This window comes from Pteropus alecto, unplaced genomic scaffold, assembly GCF_000325575.1.
Source record: "Pteropus alecto unplaced genomic scaffold, ASM32557v1 scaffold155, whole genome shotgun sequence".
In the NCBI taxonomy this organism is placed as follows: domain Eukaryota; kingdom Metazoa; phylum Chordata; class Mammalia; order Chiroptera; family Pteropodidae; genus Pteropus; species Pteropus alecto.
The window spans coordinates 11207410-11233900 of record NW_006438113.1 but is presented as its reverse complement, the minus strand read 5'-3'; the positions used below and the strand labels follow the sequence as shown (position 1 = coordinate 11233900).

At 37.3% G+C, this 26491-nt stretch overlaps 3 protein-coding genes and 1 pseudogene across 4 annotated transcripts in view; all 4 read right to left on the bottom strand.

Annotated features, from left to right (window-relative positions):
* Positions 1-442, bottom strand: part of DNAJC9 (DnaJ heat shock protein family (Hsp40) member C9) — a 5395-nt gene extending 4953 nt beyond the window's left edge. The window contains exon 1 of one of the 2 annotated variants that reach the window (XM_015592204.2): positions 139-442. In XM_015592204.2, coding sequence (XP_015447690.1) covers positions 139-318 — 180 coding nt within the window. In that variant the 5' untranslated portion in view covers positions 319-442. The remainder of the gene's footprint in view (positions 1-138) is intronic. The other variant, XM_006915520.3, reaches the window with a different exon arrangement.
* Positions 443-772: 330 nt separating this feature from the next.
* MRPS16 (mitochondrial ribosomal protein S16) lies at positions 773-4237 on the bottom strand. Its single transcript, XM_006915519.3, has 3 exons — positions 4033-4237; positions 3305-3565; positions 773-2829 (listed from the first exon to the last, which is right to left on the bottom strand). The coding sequence occupies exons 1-3, from the start codon at positions 4043-4045 to the stop codon at positions 2696-2698; spliced, it is 408 nt and encodes a 135-aa protein (XP_006915581.1). The 5' UTR covers positions 4046-4237; the 3' UTR covers positions 773-2695.
* Positions 4238-5367: 1130 nt separating this feature from the next.
* CFAP70 (cilia and flagella associated protein 70) overlaps positions 5368-26491 on the bottom strand; it is a 76922-nt gene continuing 55798 nt past the window's right edge. The window contains 8 exon segments of the mRNA XM_006915518.3: positions 5368-5586; positions 6990-7037; positions 14174-14275; positions 17181-17270; positions 20351-20512; positions 21025-21177; positions 22624-22745; positions 23283-23438. Coding sequence (XP_006915580.1) covers positions 5506-5586; positions 6990-7037; positions 14174-14275; positions 17181-17270; positions 20351-20512; positions 21025-21177; positions 22624-22745; positions 23283-23438 — 914 coding nt within the window. The 3' untranslated portion in view covers positions 5368-5505.
* On the bottom strand, positions 15132-15250 carry LOC112482833 (annotated as a pseudogene).

Here is a 26491-nt window from a genome sequence, read left to right as displayed (position 1 = left end):
AGCCTGCAAGTCACTCCTGCCCCTCTCACAGAAACCGCGCCGCGAGAAATAAAGATTGGAAAACGCCAGGTTCCGCGCACTCCACCCGGGCGAGGCCAATCAGAAGCCCAGGCGTAGGCGGCGTGGGCACTCGCGTACCTGGAAGCGGCGGGTGGCGTCCTCCTTGCCGCTCTCGCCCACCCGGTCCGGGTGTACCTGCAGGGACACCTTGTGGTAGCCGCGTCGGACCTCGCCGTCCGAGGCCTCACGCCGCACACCCAACACTTGGTAAAGGTCGGCTGTGCCGAACACTTCCTCGCACAGCTCCAGCAGCCCCATGGCTGGCAGAGGTGCGGAGCTGACGGCGGACTCCACGAAAAAAGCGGACCTCAGGGACACTGGCTAGAAGTCCAAACTGCTTCCCTTTTCCCGCGCAAAACCCCGAGGCGCCTGCGTCACAATAGTCGCGGCCACGACGCCGCACTTTACGGCGGCTGCAAAGTGGGGCGTGGAAAAGCTAGCGTCTGCCAGGGTTGAAGTCGAGTAGAGCGAGCAGTGGTGCGGGAGCCTCCTTCGGCTGGGAACGGAACTAGTCCGGTAGCCTCCACGCCCCACCCCCCCAGGCTCTCCTCCGCGTACTGGGGAACTCTGGCGTCTCGCTTCTCCTCCATGTCCCTGCGCAGAGCCTTTTTCAGTAATACATGGAATGTCCATATTAGGCTGAACCTATACATTGCTTTTTTTTTTTTTTTTAAGTAAAAACAGCATAACAGCGACATTTGGCAATTTCACGTGGTTCATATACATGTTTATTTCAAAAGAACATTGGTTAAATAGATTTGTTCTTTCTCAGAGATGATCCTGATGAGAGGACATAGAGCTCTAAGGCCCAAATAATTTTGCAACCTACGGGGTGGGTCTGCTGGTAGGTTCTTTCCCCTGAGCCCTACCAGAAAAAAAATATATTAAACAAAAAGCACAAAACACCGGTCTTTAAAAAAAATTTTATCTGATAGGATTCGTAGGTTTGACATTTATTACAGAATCACGCCTATTCACCTCCTGAATCACCTTCAACCTTCATCTTAATAATATATGCTGCCAAAGCAAAAGTTGTTTGTTACTGTTGTTAATGCTTTCTAAAGTGCAGAGATGACTTTTGAGTATGTTAGATTTGAAGGTGGTAGCAGGACAGGCTGATGTAATCATCCAAGACATAGTGAGACTAGAGAAAACTTTGGAAATCAGGGAAAGGATGAGCTCACAAAGGAAAATAAGTGTATACAGATCTTGGACAAAGGACAGAGAAGGTGACAAAGTGAATACCTAAGTTAGCAGAAACTCAGTACCTCAAAATAATATCTTACCTTAACCTATTTCACATCAGTTCCCCTCATTGATCAATACTTTTCAGAATCACATTCTCTCCTGCTCTACCAATTAAAGCTTCTCCCAAGACCTAAACTCTCTGGGGTAGTATCTTTTAAATTTACAGAGTTCTTGTTTTCAAATTATTTTGCTTTCCCATATCCAGGATCAAACCCAAATAAAGTCAGTTCCTCTCCGCCTGCACTGCCTTCAAAGTCCCACAAAGAAAGGGAGGCCAATCAGTAACAACCCTGGTGGAGCCTTGATAACACCCAGAATTTGAGGTGGCTGCTCACTATTCTCGGAATATAAAACCCAGAGAATAAAATAAGTTGGTATATTGATAGGGCTTTAGAATCACCTCTATAAATCTACATCCTAGCCTTATGCCAGAATTTGAAATCTGTATTATCTACAGTGTACATTAAAACCACCTAATCCATGCCTGTGATTATAATATCCTGAGGTTAGGGTGAAGCAGATAATGGGATTTTTTTTTTTTTTTTTGCACAGCCAGTCATTTATATTACCAAATTCATGATACCTAAACCCAATTCTATCATTGACTTTTTAAGTGGACATTTGAAAAGCCCTTCACATTTGCTCATTTCCCCGCCCAGCTACAGATAATACATGTTGAAAAGGGCTCTCCAGGTAGGCATATCGGGATCTAAATTTTAGCTTTGCCAACATTAAAACTGTGGCCATGGGCAAATTCTCACCTCTGAACCTGAGCTTACTGGTCTATAAAATAGAAATAATCCTACCTGTTTTCATGATACCTTATGTCTCGCAAATAACCTTGCATGTAAAGGGCCTAGATGTACAAAGATACTTTACAATATTAGCTTTCTTCCAGTTTCTATTCTTAAAAATAGACCATTACAGCCCCCAAAACTTATAAGTAATCTAACTTTGTAAATTATGTTATGCAAGGCAATATAAATCTGCAATTACAAATATAACAAAGTAATTGTGTTCTTGATCTGGTGCGATGGCCCTAAATGATTAAGGAAGGAATTACTTGGATGGGTCATGGTTAGTGGTTTTGAAGCACAGAAGTCTTGGAAGGCAGCAGACTGTAAAGCTGTCCAACTCAAAAGTCCAACCCATCCCACGGCCACTGTGTTTTTCCAGATGAAGGCTAAAGAAGCTAATTAGTACCTACACCCAGCTCTGTAATCGATAAGAACAAATTTTTCCCAGGGCCCTGCTCAGGCCAGGCCAAAAGAGCATGAGTAACATAGAAAATTCCATTTATTGACCTATAAGTCTAACAAAACTATAAACTCTGCACAAGTGTTTTAAGAGGACTTTGACCTTGTCTCCACTGCTATGCTCATTGAAGTCAGCTTGCTTTTGTTTCTGCAGCCTCTGTATCTGTTTTCTGAGATGCTAAGAGGATCTCACGTGCCCGTTTCCGTCGCAGTCTCTCAGCATTTGTGATCATCATGGGATGCAAGGGGAAAAAGCCAGAAAGACCTAAAAGCAATAGGATTTTCATTCATTATAACACAGTACAAGCAAATGTTTCTTGGGGATCTCAGCCTCACAGAACTGAAGTCTAACAGAGACCTGACGTATAGAATGGATTTAAAACATGCTCTTCACTTTCCATACTGTGTTACCTCTTCCCCCAACTCCCTCCCCTCCATTTACTACATGACGACAATTGATGTTGTCAACCTTCTAACAATATTTCCCTTACTAGAAAAAAAGATAAACTGACAGACAGCCATTCAAGACACACTATTCCCATTTTTAGCATAAAATCTCGTCACCCAAAAAGGCTCATAAAGGAGTCCACAAAAGGGGTCTCCAGATTAGATCACAACTTCACTTCTCACTCCAGTCCCGAGCAGCCTAGAAGTAATAAAAATCATTCTTAATTCTCATCACCCTGGAACTGACTTCAGTTTAAAATCCCCTCAATGAGGTATGGCTAGAGCCGAGTTACCCAGCAGCTTTTCCACAGGTTTAGAGAGGTGGGCCCCACAGCCAATCCAATGCCGGATACGGTCCAGGTTGAGAGCAACGAGTTTCTCTCCATGAGTGTTAGGCAGTGGATCATAGGAGCCAAGCTGCTCCACAAAACGGCAATCCCTGGGACACTTGTTGTGAGCAGCAACGATGCGATAGAAAGGCCGGTTGGTACAGCCACTTAGGGCAAGACGGATGGTTAAGTGGCCTCGCTGGTAGGACTTGCAGAGGACAGTAGCTGCAGAGAAATAAGTGGTTCAGACAGAAGAATCGAGGACACAAAATGGACAAAGTGAGGTAGATGAAACAATCCCTTTTCTCCAGAGAAATGTCCTTACTTCCAACTAAATCTTGTCAATCTGGCTTAGATACCTTCGTCTTTGTTAAATTCCTCTTATGCGCTCCAGCTAGAAATGGCTTCCTCTTCATCTCCCAATCCACTCAGCACAAGCCTGCCATTTACTAGCTCTGTGATCAGGTAACAGCCTCAGCTGTCTTCAGCGATAAAATGAATGCCATTTATCTCATAGGCTTTCAAGGTGGGTTAAGTGAGAAAAACTGAAGGGATACTAAACGTAAGGCACTGTGGCTGTTTCAAGTTTGGGTTGCCTCCACCTGGCCTAGGAAAGCGCTGCTCCGCACGGTCCCATGTCCCCCTAGTTCCCGTGACAGCCCCGAAGGTCTGTCAGGGCCCCTCTCACTCACTGAGGTGAACCATGGTGTAGCCGGCGTGCGCCAAGGCCTGTTACCACTTGCGGCGCCGCAGAGCGTCCCGCCGCCCGCAAGGATCGCCTCGCGCGGGATAGAGGACGGACGCGGAGGGTCTACGCTGCCGAAACGGGACCCTGACGCGACCGGTAGCCAAGACGAAGGTCCTCCGAGCTGGAAGAAAATCGCCTACTAGCCCCGCCCCTTCCATTTTCCGCACTCCATTTCCCACAATGCAACACGGTGAACCCTGACGTACCTTACTTAAACTGCCGCAAAACAGACGCGCTAGTGTTTGTGTATGCCAGAGATAGCCGTGCAGGCCGAACCCTGGGAGTGCTTCCGCCTTTTATTAGCCTGTCAGTCCGTGGTGGGGTGAGGAGTATTGGGAAGCGTCGAACTGCTCCACAAATCCATCCTTTCAGCAAATGTTTTTTGAGTACCTATTAGGCCAACGCGCAGTGCTGAGAACGCAGAGATGAAAGGGCCCTGTCGCTGCCTGCAGGAAGCTCACAGTGTGGTAGGGAGACGGTGAGGTTACACCAGAGTAACTAGGGGTGGTCAGTACACAGTCCTGGGGAAGCAGAGGAGAAGCCGAACCTGATATTTCCTTGGTGCCTCCGGAAGACTTCATAAAGGAGATATAGTTAGGGCCGACTGGAAAAGGGCTACAAATGATATAGAGTTTCCTAATATGTCTCCTGTTCTCTCCACCTCCTCCTCTGAAAAATAAGGAGGGAGAGCCTTATTCCTAGTTTTGCTGTGCAGTGATCTAGGACGACAGGGGTTCCTTGTTATCTTTAGCCCTAGCATAATGGCCTCAGTTGTCAGGAGTTTTGCATCTATTATAGGGTAATGGACTCTTCGTGTAGCCCTTGTGTTTTAGATCCGTTAAGATGCCCGTGGGTCAGAGGGAGTCGGTACTTCCAACTTAAGTAAAGACCTTTCTAGTTCTCTGTTCATCGTTGGATCCAAAGTTCTGGCCACAATAGGCGCTTTGCCCTAATACAGTGACCCAGCATACCTTTCTTCCTTTAGTTCCACCTTAGAAAATGATGCCTTAATTCCCAAGTCCCAGTAAGTGAACCTGGGCAGGGACCTTAGCAGTTGACTTCCTCCAGGACTGATCCTAATTAACTTTGACCAGAAACCCTAATAATGACCCCACTATACCTTAATTTTATATATATTTCCTTACTTATTTATACCTTAGTATACCTTAACTCCAGAACCACGCTGATGAATTTTGAATCTCATTTCCAATTTGTATTGTCATCCAGTTTACTGTGAACTAGTCAAAGAACCATAACAGCCATCCAGTAAGATAGCCAATGGAAATAAATGAATGGGTTTTTATTTATGGCGAAGAGTCTTTTGTTCTCCATCCTAAGGTCTCATGTGGTGAAGCATCCAGAGTTTAATTCTTCTGGGAAGGAAAAGAACTCAGAAAATTCTTCAGCTGGAAGGCTGTCAGAAAGATGGATTGCCAAAGCCAACCAATTCCTGTACCATGTGGATCTCTGCAAGCAGAGCCTCATCTTTCAATTTCAGCTGCAAGAGAGGAAGGAAGGAAGGGGACACATGTCATAGCTGATATACTTATGTGGAGACCCCTCATTTGTGGGGCCACAGCTAAAGAACATAGTTCCTTGGAGTGGAATTGGCTATATTCCCTATTTCATGTAACTTCTATTAAAAGACCTCAGAACATTGTGCTGGTTACATGGATATGTTCACTTTAAGAAAATTCATCAGAACATTCACAGTTTGCATTTTTTATACAATAACTTTATAAAGTTTATTTTTAAAACATTCATGTTATCACCCAATATATCTTGATTAATATAAACTATCCTTATTTGGCAAGTGATGGAAAGGAATCAAAGACATTAGACCTGAATTTAATTTTAGAATCTAGATGGGTAGTAGAGACATCTAGTTGCCTACTAAATACCCTGTCTCTCCTTTAAAACTAAAAAAAAAAAAATTCTTTGCCATATAGCAATGCAGCCAACTAAAAAGCCACATTTCCTGATTCCCTTGCAACTAGGGGTAGTCTTAAGACCAATGTGGCCAATGAAATGCAAGTTATAGTCATTGTTCATTAAAGGGAGGTGAAATATTATGACTTTTTGTCCTTTCCCCTCTTTTGTTTTTATTGTGTCTGAAACATGATTATGATGGCTGGAACTACAATGGCTGTCTTTCAACTATAAGGGATGGAGCACAAAGATAGAGTTTGGGTCTCTGATGACATTGTGGAGCTGTTGTACCAGCCCTGGACTCTTCAGTTGATGAGAAAAATAAAACTCCTAATTTGTTTAAGCCACTGTCTTTTCAAGTCAAATTACTTAAAATTCATAACTGATAGAATAGACTAGGGGTTGGCAAACCACTGCTTAAGAGCCAAATCCAGCACTCTATTTTTGTAAGCAAAGTTTTATTTGAAACAACCATGCTCATTTGTTTTTTGTATTATCTATGGCTCTCTTTCACTGCAAGGGCAGAGTGTAGTAGTTGCGATCAAGACCATTTTGCCCACAAAGCCGAAAATATTTCCATTTTGCCCTTTACAGAAAAAGTTTGTTGACTCCTGCACTAGACTACTACCTTTATTTTACACATGAGGAAAATGAGGCCCAGAGGTTAACATAGTAAGTTAATTGCAAAAGTAGGAGCATAAGTCAGTTCTAACTACCGACTTCCAGGCCATCTGACTTTCCATTAAGCTGTATTCTCTATCAAGAGGTATAAAAAAGATCCCCCATGGTAATATGTGGGTTATTATTCCAAACTCAGCAGCCCCATGATAATTGCATAATGGTGAGAAAAGCCTCTAGAAAATTATTCACATCATGATGTGCTTGTAAAGTCCTGAATTAAGCAAATAACCTTCCTCTCAGTGTCCCAACCTGGAACAGTGTAGAAAAACAGTGGAGGCATCTGCATCATACCTTCATTGTGTACTTGTAGGCTTGCTCAGCTTCCAATTGCCGTCCAGCCTGAAAAAAAGAGCAGCTGGTGATGATCATATATCGTAAACATTATGGTGGGAAAGTACATTGCCGCAAACATTTCTACCTAAAGCAGAGGATTCCAAACCTTAGTTAAGAAACTAAATTCAAAGGCGAAGCAGGAAAATGAACTGTGGTAGGGAAAAGCATATATATATCCCTCCTTCATTTCGAAAAGCTTAAGGATAACCTGGCCTTTTTTTGCTTCTCAGGATTGAAGCCATTCTGTTAATACTAATAATAGCTAACACTCATATGATAGTTACTTTGTAGTTTACATTGTTTTATTTGTTTTACATTGTTTTAAGTGCTTTACATACTTTCATTCTTCGTCCTCAAGACAACCCTAGGAGATATCTGTTTATAATTCCCAGTTATAGATAGAAAAACCTAGGCACAGAAAGGATAAATATCTTGCCAGGGTTATGAAGCTAATAAGGGGAGGAGCTAGGTTTTAAAACAATGCAGTCTGGCACCCAAGTCTTTTTACCTTTATCTTGTCTCTATGTATTAGAAAAAGCAGATAACGGAATTTCTTTCATGTAGATCTGGATATGAGATGAGACAATTACTACTCCAGTTACTCCTTACATGAAGGAGTTAAATGAAAATAATATGAATTTACTATTATATTTCACAAGTTTGTGCATAACAGATTAGAGTATGCAGAGTCACTTGGGCAAGCTTAAATACATAAATATGAGAACCACAAAATGTTCAAGCTAGAAGGGAACTTAGAGAATATCTAGTTCAATTTCCTGATCAGTGTTAGTCCATGGTAAATTTTTACTAGTTCACAAAGTTTCATTACCCAAAAAACTTTCCTATAATATCTACACTTTGAAGTCTTCCCACCTGAAGTTCACTGAATTCCAGGGGCACTTTCCAGCACATCTTTCTTTCCTGTCACTATTACCTTTTACTTCTACCTTAGGAAGGCAGAGGCCCAAGTGATGTGAGGATCCAGAATAGCCAAAATAATTTTGAAAAAAAAGATAATTTTTTTTTTGCTACTACAGAAAATGCTGCAGTAAACATTCGTATACTCCTCTTCTGGTATTTTTCTTAGGAAGGTACCTAAATATAAAGTTGCTAAGTTGTAGTCATGAATGTGACCACATAGTACCATATGCACCACAAAGTAGTTATACCAATTTGCATTCACTAGCAAATATAAAAATCCTTATAAATGTTGGTAATATCAGAATAATTTTTGCCAGCCTGATGGGCATGAATTTCTGTCACATTATTTTAAATTGCATTTTCATAATTACTAATGAGGTAGAACTTTTCCTACATTTATTGACATTTACAAGACCCACTTTGGCAAATTGTATATTTCAATCAGTTTATAGGGTTTTTCTTATTTTAGTAGCTATTTATATAATCTGGATACTAATCCTTTCTTAGTCATAAATGCTGCAAGTATTTATAACGAAGTCCTTAAGCTTTTAATGTCTTTTGTTATACATGAGTTTCTAATTTTAAAGTTGTTAATTGATTGACATTTTATTTTTACTTTGTGTTATTACATTTACAAGAAACTTTGTATACTCTGAGGGCATAGAGATGTTCTCTATATTTTCTTCTAAACAGTTTAAAGTTTTAAGATTTAGGTCTTTAACATGGAAGTTCTGCACCCTTTCCCACACCCATTGCCTTATGCGTCTCTTCCATCTGGCTGTTCCTGAGTTATAACTTTTTGTAGTAAACCAGTCATCTAATATGTTAAATAAAAAAAAAAAAAGATTTAGGTCTTTAAACCAGCTGAAATTGTGTCTGGTGTTATGAAGTAAGGAACTAATTTTTTTTTGTATGGATAGCCAGTTTCTCTACCACTATTTATTAAATAGTCCATATGTTCCTCACTTCGGGGACGAGGGAGGGCGCTATATAGTCTTTTAAAAATAGCTTTATTGAGATATACTTTACATACCACAAATTCACTAATTTTAAGGTTCAGTTGTGCAAGCATCACCACAGTCTAGTTTTATAAGATTTGTTACTCCCCAAAAGTTCCTTATGCCTATTTGCAGTCAATCCCCATTCTCACCCTCTGCCCTAGAGAACAACTGATCTGTTTTTGTCTCAGTTTTCTTAACTTCATATAAATGGAATTATATAATATGTAATCTTCTGTGCCTTGCTTTTCACTTAGCATAATGTTTTTGAGGCTCATCTGTATTGTTGCATAAATCAGATTTTCATTTTTATTGCTGAGTAGTATTCCACTTATGTTAATATTACACATTTTGTATATCCATTCACTGACAGACTTTCAGAACATTCCCAGTCTTTGGCTCTTATTAAATTCTGCAATGAAATGGGGAAATGTTTGTGTGGACATATGTCTTCACTTTTCTTGACTAGATACCAAGAAGTGAAATGGCTGGGATGGATAGTAAGTACAGGTTAACTTTTTAAAGGTCTGCCAAACAGTTTTCCAAAGTGGTTGTACTAATCTGCAACCCTGCCGGCAACAGGTGAGAGTTCCAGTTTCTCTATATCCTTGTCAATACTTGGTATTGTCAGTCTTTTTGATTTAAGCTGTTATAGTGGGTGTGCACTGTGGTGTTAATTTGCATTATCTTAAGGAATTATCTTTTAAATTTTTTGGCTTAATTTCAGATTAAAGAAAAGTTGCAAGAATAGTTCTCTTGTCCCTCTACACACACACACACACACAAACACACAAGTATGTATTTTAATTTTTCCTGAACCACTTGAGAGTAAATTGGAGACCTGATACAATTTGACTTCAGTATGTGTTTTCTAAAATTAAGGACATTCTCTTACATAATACAGTACAACTATCAAAATCAGGAGATTAGTATAAATACAATACTATTATCTATCTATAGATCTCATTGTGATTTTTCCAAATATCCCAGTGTCTTTTACAACAAAAGAAAATCCAGGATCATGCCTTGCATTCAGTATTCATGTCTTCAGTTTCTTTTAGTCTGGAACAATTCTTAAGATTTTATGTTTCATGACATTAGCATTTCAGAAGAGTATAGGAGAGTTATTTTGTAAGATATTCCACAATTTTTATCTGATTTTTCTTCATTTCAGGTTAGAATTTTTAGCAGGAATACCACAAAAATGATATGTTCTCCTCAGTGCATCCTATTAAGAGACATATATTTATCCCAATACTGATGATGGAAACTTTGATCTTTTGTTTAGATTATTATTGGTCAGGTTTTTCTACTATAACATTATTCTGTTCCCCTTTGCAATAAATATCTGTAGGGATATACTTTGATCTATGTAAATATCTTCTTACTCCTTAAACATTCAGCTATAGTTTCAGCATACATTGATGACTGTTCCCTGAATTAATTATAATTATGGTGGTTTACAAACGGTGATTTTCTAATTCCATGATTCCTTATACATTTAACAGTTGGCCTTCTACTGTAAGCTTTCCTCTTCTACAATTATTTGTTTAATTATATCACTGTGGGCTCATAGTTTCTCATTTGTAGTCCTTAACTATAATTATTTATTTTGATGTCCAAATTGTCCCACATAGGGCCAGTAGGGCCCCCGCTTTAAGCTAGTTCCTTTGTCTTTTGTTTTCCCTTGTGTGTTTTTGATATCTCAGTCTTTCTTTAAGTACTTTTTATTTTGTTTGGCCAAATATTCCAGACTCATATTATATTTCCCTGTCCCAGTTCTAAAGTCAGCCATTTTCCAAGGAGCCTCTGATTCCTTTATTTCCTTTAAATTGGACAAATGCCCTACTTCTTTTTCATGAATTTAGAAACCAAGTCCTTAGCACTAGGTGTACTCATGCCCCCACCGCTTTATGTATGTTCTACATATATATATGTATATGTACATATACATATATGTAAAATCTATCAAATCATGAGCTCATATCGGAATCTCCAATTCTAATTCATCACTACAAGGTCATTTCATCTTCTCTGTTTCCACGTTTATAACTTCTCTGATAGTGAGAAACTTGGCTCCTAGTATCCATAATTACTTATTTGGTAAATCACAGAATACTTAGTAATTTCATAACTGCTAACTCGTGACTCTGCAAAAAAGACTACTAACTAGAGTCCAATTTTGTACAGAGGTTTTAAGTATCTTGAGTTAGTTCTTTTTCATACCTTCAGTGTTATTGTTATGTGTTTTTCTTTGTTTATGATATGAATTATACGATCTCTCCATTTCTTGTTGATTTTATTTTAAAAATATATGAAACATTAATATGGTACCAAAAGCCAGATCTGTACAAAAAAGTACAATTAGAGAGCATTACCCTTTCATTCCCTCCCTTCCTCAGACATTATGCCTGCCCATGTCCTATAGGACCCACTCTAGGTAATCTTTGATTTTTCCTTCCTTACTTTTTTTACATAAATGAGCAAATCTGCATGTAATTTTTTTCCTTATTTCTTATACAAAAGGTGCTATTTTATATAAAACCTTGCACTAATGTGAACTTTAGGATTATTTTATTAAGTTCCTTAAAAACTGTGATTTTATAAAAATTTAATTAAAATTAAATATTTGGGGAAAATTTTCATCTTTATGTTATTGAAACTTCCTGTCCTTGAACATGGTATCTCTATCAGATCTTCTTATATGCCAGTTAATAAAGTTTTATAATTTTATCTAACAGGTCTTGACTGTGACTTTTTAAAATTAGACTTTCAAATTGGTGTTCCTGATGATATCTGATTTTGATGATATTTTTTATATTGATCTTTTATCCAGCAACCTTACCAATTCCACTTCTGAGTTAATACTTATTTAATAGATAATATATATACATCATTAAAAAATCAAAAGGATGTAAAAAGGTATACTTTAAGATGTCTTACTTCCATCCTGACCCTGTCTACTCTGTTCCCCAACGCCTTCCCCCACCACTAACCATCATTACTCATTTTCGTCTACCCTTTAAGTATTGAAACTTTTTTTACATCTTTCAGTTTGTTTGTATATTTTCTTGGTTCCTTCCTAATCTTTTTCCTCCATTTTCTTTTCTGTGTGTAGGTGTGTTATTGCCTTGGTGGAACTTCCAGTATAGTGTTGAGTAAAAATGAGAATGATGATAGCAAGTATCCTTGTCTTGTTCCCAACTCAAAAGAAATTTTATATAATAGTATAGATTTTAGAAGATACATTTTCAGATTTTAAAAAAGCTAGTTTGCTTGACTTTCAGAAGTCATGAATGAGTTGAATTTTAGACAAAAATTTCCTTAAGTACAGTCTCTATTTTGTTGTAATATTCATGATTTGTGCCTTCTCTCTTTTTAAACAGTCTTAATCAGTTATGTCAGAGGTTTGTCTATTTACCAATCTTACCAAAAAAAGCAGTTTATGATTTTGTTAATCCTCTCTATCATGTCCTTGTTTTGTTTACTAAAAAAACTTTGTTTCTTAAATAAACATATATATTTTTTACTTTTCAATTACAGTTGACATTCAATTATTTTAGTTTCAGGTGTACAGCATAGTGGCTACATACTTATATAACCTGCAAAGTGATCACCTTGATTAGTACCCACCTGGCACCATACATGTTTATTATAATATTATTGACTATATTCCCAATGCTGTACTTAACATTCTGTGACTATTTTGTAACTACCAATTTGTACTTCTTAATACCTTCACCTTTGTCACCCAGCCTACCAACCTCCCTTCCATCTGGCAACCATCAGTTTGTTCTCTGTATCTATGAGTCTGTTTCTGTTTGTTAATTTATTTTGTTCTTTGGATCCCACATATAAGTGATATCATATGGTATTTGTCTTTCTCTGAATTATTTCACTTAGCATAATACCCTCTAGGCCCATCCATGTTGTCACAAATGGTAAGATTTCATTCTTTTTTATGGATAATATTCTATTGTATATATGTACCGCCACTTCTTTATCACAAACGCCCACAATACTCTCCATCTAATTTCCCATCTATATCAAGGATAAGCACCCTGACAGCAGTTCAACAGGAAGGAGTGATTTAGAAAGACTAGTAGAGCATCTCCTTCACTGGTATTTGACTTTGTTTACATTCTGATATAATAACACTCCCATTTAAAATTTTTATTCTTTTTTTGAAATGAAAACTAATAAAAAAGGAACTGAGGAATAAGATCATTAAATGTAACTAAATACATTTTAAATATAAATACCATGTATTTCCTAATTAGTATCAGGTAACTATCTAAACTATCCCAAATTCTAGTCTCAAAGAAAAACTCAGACAATTACAAAGAAGATGCTTTATAGTATCAGGTCCATTTTTAAAACAATGAGATCTTTTGGGAAAATCACTTTAGTCTGTCGGAGACATCTATTGGTCCTTTGTTGGTAATCCATTTATATCTGTACCCTTATAGCCTACTTTGCCTTTATTTTATAATTGGACTCTTACATAGCTTTTCTAGGCCATATATAACTTACAAAAGGGGAAATTAAGGGGTATATATGTGGCTCCAGTAATTTTTTTGTAGATCCAGAGCATAATTGGAATGACTTATACAAGGATCGCTCACCATTGCCCCAGGCTTGAGCTCCTAAGTGCGGGAAGAGGCACCCAGGAGAGCAAAAGGAGAACCACTCACCACCCCCAAGTCTAATCTGCCATCGGACTGCGCTGTCAGTCGCTACCCTTGCACAGCTCTCCATTCAGTGTCCATAACCCCAACCCTAGGCCAGGCTCTGATACCTACATCCTCCTTCATCTTGAGGCAGGGCATGCATTGGGCTGGGCTTGGTTAGCACAATCTGGGCTGGGCCTGTAGCATAGCTCAAAGGTGCTGCAGGGAGCCCACCCCTCCTAGAACCCCGGACGGCAGTTTGCTCTGGCCCACCCCACTCCCATGCACCCATGACCACCAAGCCCAAATGGCTCACTCCCATTTTTAGAATTTCCTTTTCAGACAAACACACCTGAGTAAATTATTTTAAAGCATATTCCAAGTCAAGGCTTCCCAGACTCAGCCCCTCCTTCATCATTTATATATTGACAAAATCTGAATACCATCAAACCTTAAATATCATACATTAATGGCTATCCTGCTGTCTCTTGCTTTACTTGGTCTCTCACCTTTTGCCCTAAAAGGCCATTGTGTAAGGATAGTAAACACTCACTTTCAGGCTGACCAAGGCCAGATATGCCCATACTTCAGCATTGTAATTGCTCAATGCATTGGCTTCAGAGAGAGCATCTTCCGCCTCAGTAATCTCCTCCAGCTTGACAAAAAAGAAGACATGTGAGTTAAGTCAATGTTGTTTTCACTTAAGTCAGCTGGAGTCAGCTTAGCTGAAAACACTACTTCCAAATAACATTGGTCCTGTACATGACCATACCAACATTTTTCAACTTTTTGGTTTTTAGTAGAACTTTTTCTTCAAACAAAATCTTATGTGGTGGCCCAATATATGAACCAGTTAAAAGTAGAACTGCTCTGATTAAAAAGTCAGGTGGGGGAATCTGGAATCCTCTCTGCTAGGCTCTCAACTTATACCCCTCTCTTCGTCCTTCCCTCTACAGAAGTCCCAAAGGCATCCACGAACCATCAAGCTTCAGATGGCACACTGTTGTGCATCATTCAGTGATTTCCCCATATGCAATGGCTGTCAGATACATTTGTAGTTTTTTCCTTTACATCATGAATCCCTTTCTTAAGGTTAAAGTCCTATGCGCCTGTCAAAATACTGTTGTTCAGAAAGCTTTCTTTCCCCTAAAGTTAGTTAACAGCACAATCTTGAGCAATCAATACAATCGTCAGAGACTCTAGGGTGCTTCCTGAGCTCTGGTTACATGGATATCATAGCTGCTTTCTAAAACTGTGAGTTTGCTTTGTTAAATCTTCAAAAGACCACCTAAGGAAACAATAAGGCACTCTTCCCCAATAAAGTAGCTCTTCATTTTTTTCTATTTTAGAAAATAATAGGTTTCTAGGCTCGACAATATGAAGAATGGCTTTTCAGCAATGCCCATACCTAGGCCTACACTTTATTTTTTTTTAGGCGAGGTAACCTTTGGTTGACCTCACAGATTGCAAGGACCTTGTCAGCTTACAATCCTTTATTTTTTTATTTTTCATGCCTACAGCCCCTGATCTTCCTAGGTGGTCTCCCATCCAAGTACTAATCAGATCCAACCCTGCTTAGCTTCTGAGATCAGACGGGATCGGGCTTGTTCAGGGTAGCATGGCCATAGACCTTGGTCTACACTTTAAATGTCTCTGAGATATTGATTCATTGTCCTTAGCAAATCAGCCTGTATTTGCTAAGGAATTAATGTGTCAGGCAGTATTCTAGATACTGGGAATAAAAAGGTAAAATACAACTCCTGCCCTCAAAGAGTTCACTGACAGATATGTTTTTAGAAAAAAGGAAAAATAAAACTCACACATATAAATAGTTCCAATACAGAATAAACATTTCTATAATAAAAGCATATATATGATCTAGTGGAGAGTAAAGGAAAATAATAATAATTCTACCCTGAGATTGGAGGACGGCCTCTGAGAAGAAACATTGCTAAAGTAAATCCTGAAAGATAAACAGGAGTTTGTTAGCTGCACAAGGCAAAGAAAGGAAGTCTAAATAAAAGGAATATTATATACAAAGGCATGGAGGCATAAGATAGCATGGCATGCTCAGGAATCTCAAGTATGCCTGTGTGACTGAAGAAAAGAAAGGGAGAAAAGGGAATATAAGGGAAATGATAAGACTAAAGAGTTCAGCAGAGACCAGATCATACATATTCATTCAAAGGAATCTGAATTTTATTCTGAAACAAAGGGTAGCCATTGAAGGGTTTAAGTAGGAGAGTTACCATGGTATTTGCTTATGTGTAAATGATCATATGTCCCAATTGGCCTGGACAGTCTCTGTGTCCCAGTGTAATTATTAATAACACCCTTTTCATTCTCAGAAGTGTCTTGGTTTGTATGATGAATTACACGATCACCTTATTTATGCATGAAAACCTGGGAACGCCATGTAGTCATCAAAACACATGTTTTAAGCTATTTGGTGATATGAGAAGATACCAATGCTATATAGTTAAGTAGACAAAAGATTACAAAGCAGTAAATACATTATTTACAATTTTATACACTAAAATTGCTTTCATATATATATGAAAAAAGACTGGAGAACAATGTATTCAATGTTAACAGCGATTATTACTGAGTGACAGGATTATGGATACACTTATGTCTTCTTCATATTCTGTATCTTCCAAATTTTTTATAATAAACATATATTACCTTTATGGTTAAAAAAACAGCAATGAGGAAGAGGAGACAAGAAATGTAGACAACTCTTTTGGTTAAAGGGTAACAATCAGGAAGGTTGTTGTTATCATTGTTGCTTACTAAGAAGGGGAAAGTATGGGGAAAGCTGACTGAAAAGGAAAGGTTAAAAATTTAAATCAAAGAGAAAGAAAAAATTAAGAAAGTAAGGTATTAGGAGAAAAGGAGAGGGATGGAATCAAGAATATGTGTAAAATATTAGAAAAGAACAGTGGGATGCATGCCTCTTTCAAAGATTAGAACAGAGGAAGAGGGAAGGGTGACTAGAGAGTTTTTATGGGTGGTAAATCATAAGGTCTACCAGAAGCTACAGCAGCAACTCCTGAATACAGAAGGGCCACAGAGCTTAATAAATATCAATCAATTTCTTTAATTTATTTAGGTAAATTCTTGATATCCCAGATCATGTTTTTCTTATAGATAACATCATAAAATTATGAGCATGTGTACCAAAAATCATGAAATTTTTAATTTTATAGCTTCCTGGTTCAAGTTTTCGCAGGATTTTTAAAATTAAATTTATTGGGGTATTTGGTTAATAAAATTATATAGGTTTCAAGTGTACAGTTCAATAATACATTATATGTGCATTGCATTGTGTGTTCACCACCCAAAGTGAAATCTCCTGTGGGATTTTTAAAGAATGTTTTATTTTTCTAGTTCAGATTGACCTTCAGTTTACTAAACAACTTTGAAGAGCAACTTTTCATTAGAGAAGACTTCCCTGATTACCATCCTACTGTCATTAGAAACTCCCAGAGTGCTTGGAAGATCAAGGAATCAAGGTCAGCTATATACACAGGCTTAGTCTCAAGCCCTTATCCTCTTACCCGATAACAGGCAATTCCCAGTCCTAGCCAGGTAAGGCATGAAGGCGATCTCTTACAGGCTTGCAGGTAGGTTTTCTTTGCCTTTTCATACTGCAGAAAGAAAGTACCACTAAGCTATTGTTCTTTAGGAATCTTCGAACACTGCATTGCTAGAATAATCATGGTGCTTCTTCAGTTGCACTCCAGACCAATCTAAGATAATGAGTCCTTGAGTTATATGTTTCTTTTAAACCTAATTTTTTTTGAGTTTTAGGTTCACAGCAAAATTGAGAAGAAATTACAGAGATTTCCCATATATGTACTCCATGCCCCGACACATGTATAGCCTCTCTCACTATCAAAATCCCCCACCAGAGTGGTACTTTTGTTATAATTGATGAACCTACATTGACACTTCATCATTACTCAAAGTCCATAATTTACCTTAGGGTTCACTCTTGGTGTACATTCCATGGATTTAGACAAATGTATAATGACATGTATTCCTCATTAGAGTATTTCCCTGCCCTAAAAATTCCCTGTACTTAAAAAAAAAAAAAAATTCCCCGTACTCTGTCTATTCATCATCACTCCCCTTCCCCAATCCCTGGAAACCACTGATCTCTTTACTATCACCACAGTTTTGCCTTTTATAGACTATCATGCAGTTGGAATCATGAAGCATGTAGCCCTCTCAGATTGGCTTCTTTCACTTAGTAACATTCATTTAAGGTTCCTTTGTGGTTTTTTCTTTTTCATGATTTGAGAGCTTTATTTCCTTTTAGCTCGAAGTAATATTCCATTGTCTAGATGTATTACAGGTTATCCATCCACCTACTGAAGGAAATCCTTGTTGCTTCCAAGTTTTGGCCATTATGAAAAAAGCTAATTTAAACATCCGTGTGTAGGTTTTTGTGTGGATATAAGTTTTCAACTCTTTGGGTAAATATTAAGGAGCATACTCACTGCATAGTATGGTATGAATATTTTTAGTTTTGTAAGAAATTGTCAAACTGTCATGTAAAGCAGCTGTACCATTTTGCATTCCCAACCGCAATGAATGAGAGCTCCTGCTGCTCCACATCCTTTTCAGGATTTGATGTTGTCAGTGTTCTAGATTTTGATCAGATTTTGGTGTGTAGTGATATCTCATTGTTGTTTTAATTTGCATTTCCCTAATGACATATGATGTGGAGTATAATTTCATACATTTATTTGCTATTTGTATATCTTCTTTGCTGAAGTATCTGTTAAGGTCTTTGGCCTATTTTAAAATCAAATTGTTTTCTTTTTGTTGAGTTTTAAAGAGTTCTTTGCGTATTTTAGATACCAGACTTTTGCAAATATTTTCACCCAGTTTGTGGCTTGTCTTTTCATTCCTTTCACATTGTTTTCTGCAGAGCATAAGTTTTTCACGTCGATGAAATCTAACTTATAATTTTTTTCTTTCCTGTGTGATGCCTTCGGTGGTATATCTAAAAAGTCATCATTATACCTAATGTCATATAGGTTTTCTTCTATATTATCTCCTAGAAGTTTTATAGTTTTGCATTTTACATTCGGTTCTATGATCCCTTTTGAGTTCATTTTTAAAGGTGTCTGGATTTATTCTTTTGTGTATGGATATCCAGTTGTTCCACCACCATTTGTTAAAAATATTTTCTTTGCTCCATTGTATTCCTTTTGCTCCTTGTCAAAGATGGGTTGACTATATTTATATGGATTTATTTCTGAGCTCTCTATTCTGTTCCATGATCTATTTGCCTATTCTTTCACCAATACCATACTGTCTTGATTATTGTTAATTTTATAGTAAGTCTTGTAGTCAGGTAGGGAGTCAGTCCTCTACTTTTGCTCTTCTTTTTTAATATTATGTTGGCTATTCTGGTCTTGGATTGTATTTTATGTCTATTTTCAGGGAGCTGTTGAAAGAAAACTGGTGAGAGGAGAAGGACAGACCAAATTAAAGGGCAGACTTTGACGTGAAAGCAGTTCCAAAGACATTTATAATCTTTTTAAGAGGTGAGGCAAGGAGTTACATTGAAAGTTCTGTGTGACCACAATGATTATCAGAATTCCACCTAGACTCTATGAATTGATCACCTTTTTTACTTAAAAGTGACATGTGGTAGGATGACAGATATAGAATCTCTGAACTAAGGGGTATATTTGATAGAACCTCATTATTCTGAGAGTCTGTTCCCTTGTTGTAAAAGGTCTTAGAAGTTCTCAGCAGTACAGGAGACATTTAGAAACATTTTTTTAAAAAAAGTTCCAAAAGAAGTATTCCTCAAGAGACCACTCTTGTCTTATATCTCCAGCGTGAGAAATGAAACTATAGTTGAGCCTCAGCAAATAGCCTATGAACTCCTTGCCTAGTCACTGCATAAGTTAGCAGCTCTGTGGAGATGCAGACTGCAATAACATCAAAAAGAAAACTTATTTACTTTACTGTAATGATAGTGATTTTTCTCTTTCAAGCCTATGTGAGCTTTCCTACTTAAATTATAAGGCATTGTAACTTCTTGTTGCTGTTGTTTTATTTTTACATAGAAAGAAAATTGGGTATTCTGCAGGGAGAAATGGAATGAAGTCAAAACAAAAGCATGAGTTAAAAGGCCTTTGGGAAAATGCTGATAATGTTGAAGTGGGATGATTGGTTCATTCTACTATTCTGTTTACTTTATATTCTGTTTACTTTATATTCTCTGAAAGTTTCCATAAGAGAAAGCTTCTTTTAGGAGGCTTTGGGGTGTTTCCTAAAATAAGGAGAGGAATTGTTAAAGGGTCAGGTCAGAGTGCTCTGTGGGATGGGGTTAGCCTCAGCTGAATTAAATGTAATCCTTTGTGCTGCGGAGGAAGTTTGGAGAATTTATTTTGAAGCCCATAACACTTTCCATTAGTTAAGGCAAGCTAAGAATATTTCTACTTCTGCTAAAATAAAATTTATTGAGTTCTTAATAACTTTTTAGTATTATGATGGTTAAAACCACAGACTCTAATATGAGACTGCCTGGATTTATATCCTGCTTCTATTAATTACTGGTTATCTGATGATGGGCAAGTCACTTTATCTTTGCATATAAAAATATCATTATCATATTACTACTTTTAGTCCACATGGATGTCAATGCTTGACTGTAATCAGGTCCCAGACCATGACCTGATTTACATGGTTCTCTATCTCTCACCTCCTTCTCTTCCAGATAGATGTGCCCCAGTCGCAGGAAAATGAAGTGCATCTCAGAAGCATCTACTACAAAACTAATGGTTCGCTCATAGCATGCCTTGGCCTCAGCATGATTTCCACTCAGAAAGTAGAGATGGCCCTTCACACCCCAAACGTTAGGGTTCTGAGAAAGTGAAGAACAAGTAGTACGTGGGATGAGGTGATGTTTAATTTAAAAGTACATTAATGATCTTTGTTTAACACTTAAACTTAAATGTTAAAATTATCTGCTTTCTTTTTCTAATAGCGCTCAGTTAGAAACAGGGCCATTCAGTTGCCCTCTCATTTCTTTCTTGCATTCTTCAAAGCTGTTCTGTCTTTGGGATAAATATTAATAAAAACATTCAAGTATAGCCAGATAGTGTTCACAATAAGAAAAACAGAAGCACAGAAAACTGGAAATAGATAAGGTATCTATGAAAGAGCTGTCCTTATCCTTTTCTCTGCCCTCTGCAAAACTCAGAATTGCTTAAGAAAAACAAATGGAAGGAAACAGGTATATGACCTAACTGACTGCTAATGACTCCCATCTCTGGAAACCAGAAATCTACCTGTGATATGGCATAACCACCTTTAAGAAAGTCTGCTCACTCCTTCTCCAAATTAAACCCAAGAGGCTCTAGCAAAAGTTATTACCAGGTAGTCCATCTGGGCTGCTTGTTGAAGGTATGCCTCTGCCTTGGCAAAGTCCTTCTTGAGGAGGTATGTCTGGGCCAGCACCAAGTAATACTCACAGCTGGGGCCTCCTTGAGGGCATAACAGCTCATGTGCAAGCACCCTGTGCACATACTGCAAGGAAAAATCAGATTATAAGGAACATGTAAATGACTGCATTATGTTAGTGCCATAGCTCTCATTGTTGAAGATTCTCTCTCTGATAATAAACAATAAGTAACATATTATAGAATGAAATGATTATGAACTTCAAAAGGTTAGAGGTGAATTATAAACATTCAGTATATCATGGTTACATTACCAACTATTCACTTAGTCACCAAATGTAGATGTTCCCAAGTGAATACAGTATTGCACAATTCTGGTATTGCTGGTCAACATATTAGATGAGTTTTAGCCTGTTTTTGTTATGCAGCAGATAAAGGCACTTACATTTACACAGAAGGTAACATTTTCAGGCAGCCGTAATTACAAGGAAACTTACAGTGAGTGAAAACCTCCCTTTACTAAAATTCTAGACTCCGGATCTTGGAAACAGTGTATCTATTTGTGACATACTCTCAAACATTTGTTTTTTTTTTCACTAGTTTTATACTTTTGCCCATTCTTTATTTTTAATACTATGCAAGACTTGCAAATTTGACAGTCACATGTACTTGCTAAGCAGAGGGGGAAACCCTTCTTTTCCCTCTGTTCCCATCTCAGCTTATACTGTAGAAACTTCCACTAACACTTATCCCTTCTTAGGAAAATGCTGAAGGGAGGATCTGCAGCTGTTCCCTCTACCTGCATTCTGGCTTTGACATGGAGGGATAGTGACTTATTTAATCAGGGAAACAGAGAGCCTGTTTTTCTTTTGGGAAAGGTTTAATGTGGCCCACTCCCACCCGGTTCATAATTTTTGCCCTTTCTTGAACTTGTCCACCCTCAAGTGGAACATGCACAGTGCAGGATCAGGGCTAACTCTCTTGGCTCTTGGATCTTGCTCTCTCTCCTACTGCTTGTTTCATGAATATACTTCTGTTTCCCATGTGGTAGGTAGACCTTGTAGGATACTCTTCTTCCTTGGGAGGAGGCTGCAATTCTCCAGATGTTCCACCTGTGACAGCATAGGTTAAGTTAAATCTAGGACCAGTCACATCTCTAGCCCAGTTTTACCAATAAAAAAATTTAATATTTTTTCCCCCCACACTGATATAGCACCGTGTATCTGTTCCAACTGGTTCAGATCCTGAAAGGAAAGAAGGGTATAATTAGGTTCCTGTGAAATCCCAACACTCGCCTGAGTTCCCATAATAAAGTGACATCAGGCTGCATATAGAGTCTTCATTTGCTCTGCTGGTATTCTACAGGGAGCAGACTTGCAGTGAGGTCTTCTGAGGCTCCCTGCAGAAAGTGGTTCACGCCTGGATATTCATCCCACTAGGCTTACTGTGTGCTCTCAAAAGCATTTTGATTTCTGTATCATACATATTTAAGCTTACAAATAGACCATTATGAATAGAATAAGTAGTTCATTAAAATCTTTCCATCTATTTGTACTTTTCCAAATATTCTGACCTGCACAGCATTGAACTTCATCAAGAACCGTATGGTTTCCATGAAGATGGTGGTAGGAGTTTGGGAAACACCATAAGAAGTGGGATGCAGAAAAGTCGATGAATCTTGACATTTTGATGCTTCTGAAAATATATTAAAAGAATAGACGATTAGATGTTAAGGAAAAAAATGTATGAACCTCAGACACACTAATGTAGCAGGGAGATTATTCTAATATATATGAGAGAGATTATAATCTGGAAAGCAATAGATTGCTCTACAGCAATGGTCCCCAAAGAGAAGATCTCAAAAGTTCTCAAGGTTATTCAACTAATGTTTCCAAATGCAAGTCACAACCAAATAAATGGGTTTTTATAAGTATTCAGATCTTCCTGAATGTGAAACATAATCTATAGATATTCTAAAAATGAATCATTAGAAAATCATAGGTCGATAGCTGGCTACTTTTCTGAGTTAAATATACTTGTTTATTGAAAGAGTTATACTACTGAGTTTGGATTTCAGAGCCTAGCCTCATATGAAGGCACTTAGGCAAAATGATAGATAAACTAATCAACTTTCTAATGTGTTAAGATGACTGTTTTGGTAATCATAGGAGTTGTCATCCTTGTCTAGTTTGTTTATACCCTCTTTCATTTGAAAATCTTTTTCCTAATTACCTCTTTTTGCTGGTATCTCCTTGACATATAGGTTGGATGGTTTTTGGTCTACTGGATCCTGAGATTGTACAGACAAAACGGGTTCTTCTGAATCAGACTGCAGTTTGGAGGATGCTTCAAGAAATCCATCTAGAATGGATAATGGAGTTCCTGGTCCTAAATAGGTTAAATTTTAATGAGGGGGAAAAAACCCTTCCTACATTGAATATTAAAAGGTTATTACAGAAAATAAAATATAATCAATTTTCAAAACATATTCCAGAACTACTGCATGGACAGACTTGTTTTGCAGACTTTTTATATTTCTGTATAATTTAAAGAGTACAAGCTAAACTTAGAGCAGTTTCTGTCACTATAACCCCTAGTCCAACCCTGCTGCTAGCCCAAGGCATGATATCATTTGCTAGACCCAGAATCTCAAGAATCAAGATGAGAAGATTAATATATTTTTAGATGATATTAAAACCTCTGAAAGATAGGAATTCTAATCATCTCAGTGTTTAATAATAATAATTAATAATATAAGTAGCCATAGTTGAGCATGACTATATGCCAAGTTTTGTACTAAGAACTTTAATGTATAATCTTATTTATTGTTCACATAATGAGATTTTATTTATTATGCTCCTTTAAACCATGTGCATCACAGAGAAATTAAATAATTTGCTGAAGCTCTTAAACATACCATGTTGCCTCTCAAGCAAACAAATGTTTGACAAATAAAAAATAAAAGGTAATGCCAGGCAGGAAATGATCAGCACTAGCTGGATATGAATCAGAAGAGGTCACTCAGCTAGAGCAAAAGATGTAGCTTTGAAAAATAGGTAGAAATTGGAGAAAGAGGGGCATACAAGGCTATGGGCATGCCGTTGGAAAAAGGATGGAAGTAGTGAGGTAATTTATTTTATTGGGTATTGAAGATTGCATAGAGAAAATTAAGAGAAAGGTAGGTTGGGGCTACATTGTATTGATATTTGAATGCTAGGATTTTTCTTCTAGAGGCAAAACATGAGGGTTACAATGAAGAGTACTGAACAGAAAAATTATATGATGAAAGTGGTATTTTATGAAGATTAACAGTGCTATGTAGCAAGGAGAAAAAATATGGATGGAGACAAAGAGATCTGTAATAAGGCTGGTACAACAGTCTGGATATTTGGTAAGGAGAATGAAGATTAACAGTGCTATGTAGCAAGGAGAAAAAAATGTGGATGGAGACAAAGAGATCTGTAATAAGGCTGGATATTTGGTAAGGAGAGTAGTGAAAATCTAAAGGAAAGATGCAAGGAACATTTTGAAAGAGAAACAACTGGTCTTGGGAATTAAATCTGATATAGGTATGGGGGAAACTCAAGCAAGAAAGGAAGAAGAAACAAGAATAACTCTGAGATCATGAGCTTGGATGACTAATATAGTGATGTAAAGTCAATTTGGGAGATAAGGAGTTGAGTTTACTAGTAGAATAATCCAGCTGCTGGGTTCTGGAGGGTTGTCTGGGTTAAAGATAGATACTTAAGAGTTATCAGTAGTGAAATGGAAACTATGACGGTAGGTGAGCCCTTAAAAAGCAAGACTGTGTTAGCGAGAATTGATTATATCTAATGACAGTGACAAGAAAGAGGAGCTAACAAGGGAAACCCAAACAGTTGAAGGTGGCAATCTAAGATGTATTTCAGGAAGGAGAGTGGTTAAATACTGCAGACTGATCATTGAGTAAGTGAGGATCTTAATTTTTAAAAATTGTTAATATTCAGCTTTTCTGAGGTATAAGTTATATATTAAAAAGTGTTTGAAGCATATAATTCAATGAACTTTAACAAATATATACATTTAGGTAATCATTACCACAATCAATATACAAAAGATTTCTAGTGCACTGAGGAGCTCCCTTCTTCTCTTTACAGTTAGTTGCCAACTCCCAGCTGAAGACAACAACTGATTTGCTTTCTCTCAATATAGTTTTGCCTTTTCTAGAATTTAATTTAAATGGAATCATACAGTATTGTACTCTTTTGCATCTGGCTTATTCAGTCAGCATAATGTTTTTGAGATTCATCCATGTTGTGTATATTGGTAATTTGTTTCTTTTTATTCCTGAGTGGTATTTGATTGTGCAGTTATATGAAAATTTATTAACCATTCACCTATCTATAAGTGATTGGGTTGTTTCCAGTTTTTGTCTACTATAAATAAATCTGTTGTGAACATTTGTATACAAATCTTTGCAAGGATATATGTTTCCATTCCTTTGGGTAAATACTTATGAGCGAAATTGCTGGCACACATATGTTTAACTTTATTTTAAAACTGCCTGTTTTTCCAATTGGTTGTACCATCTGGCATTCCCATCAGAAATTTTGGAGAATTCCAGTTACTCCATATCCTTTCCATAACCTGGTATCATCAATCTTCTTAATTTTAGCTATTCCGTAGTAAATTGCATTGATTTTCAAATGTGAAACTTACAACCCTTTGTGGATTGGATATATTATCATTTATATATGTTGCTGAAATTGACTGGCTAATATTTGTTAAGAATTTTTGTGTCTCGATTCATGAAGGTTATTGGTATGTACTCTTCTTTTCTTAGGATGGATCTGTCTGGTTTTGATATCACAATAATAACTATTCTCAAACTTTAGTACTGGAGGTATTCCCTCTTCTGTTTTCCGAGTTTGTTGTAGGAAGAGGGGAGGCCTGGAGTTTTCTTTGTGAGAGGGTTTTAATTACATATTTAAATTTCTTAGGAGATATATGGCTATTTGGATCTTCTCTTTCTTCTTGATAAGCTTTGTATGTCTGTCAAAGTATTTGCATTTTATCTAAGTTGTCAAATTTGTTAACACTAAGTTGTCAATAATTTCCCCTTACTATATTTCTAAGATTTATAAGATTTGCAGTGGTATTTCTTTTCATTCCTGATATTGGTATAATGTATCTTCTTTTTTTCCTAATCAAATTTATCAATTTAATTGATCTTTTCAAAGAATCTGTTACTGGTCTCATTAATTTTCTCTATTCTTGGCTGTTCTTTATAGGTCAGTGCTGACTGATTGGGATGTAATCTATGCACTAAAATTGAGGTGCTGTGAGTGAGAAGGAATCTATTGCCAAGTCTCATAGATATTGCTCTTGTCAAAGAAAAATAAATCCTCCAAACCACATATCCTTCCATTTCTTACAGGAAATTCAGCTCCATCATAATCTAT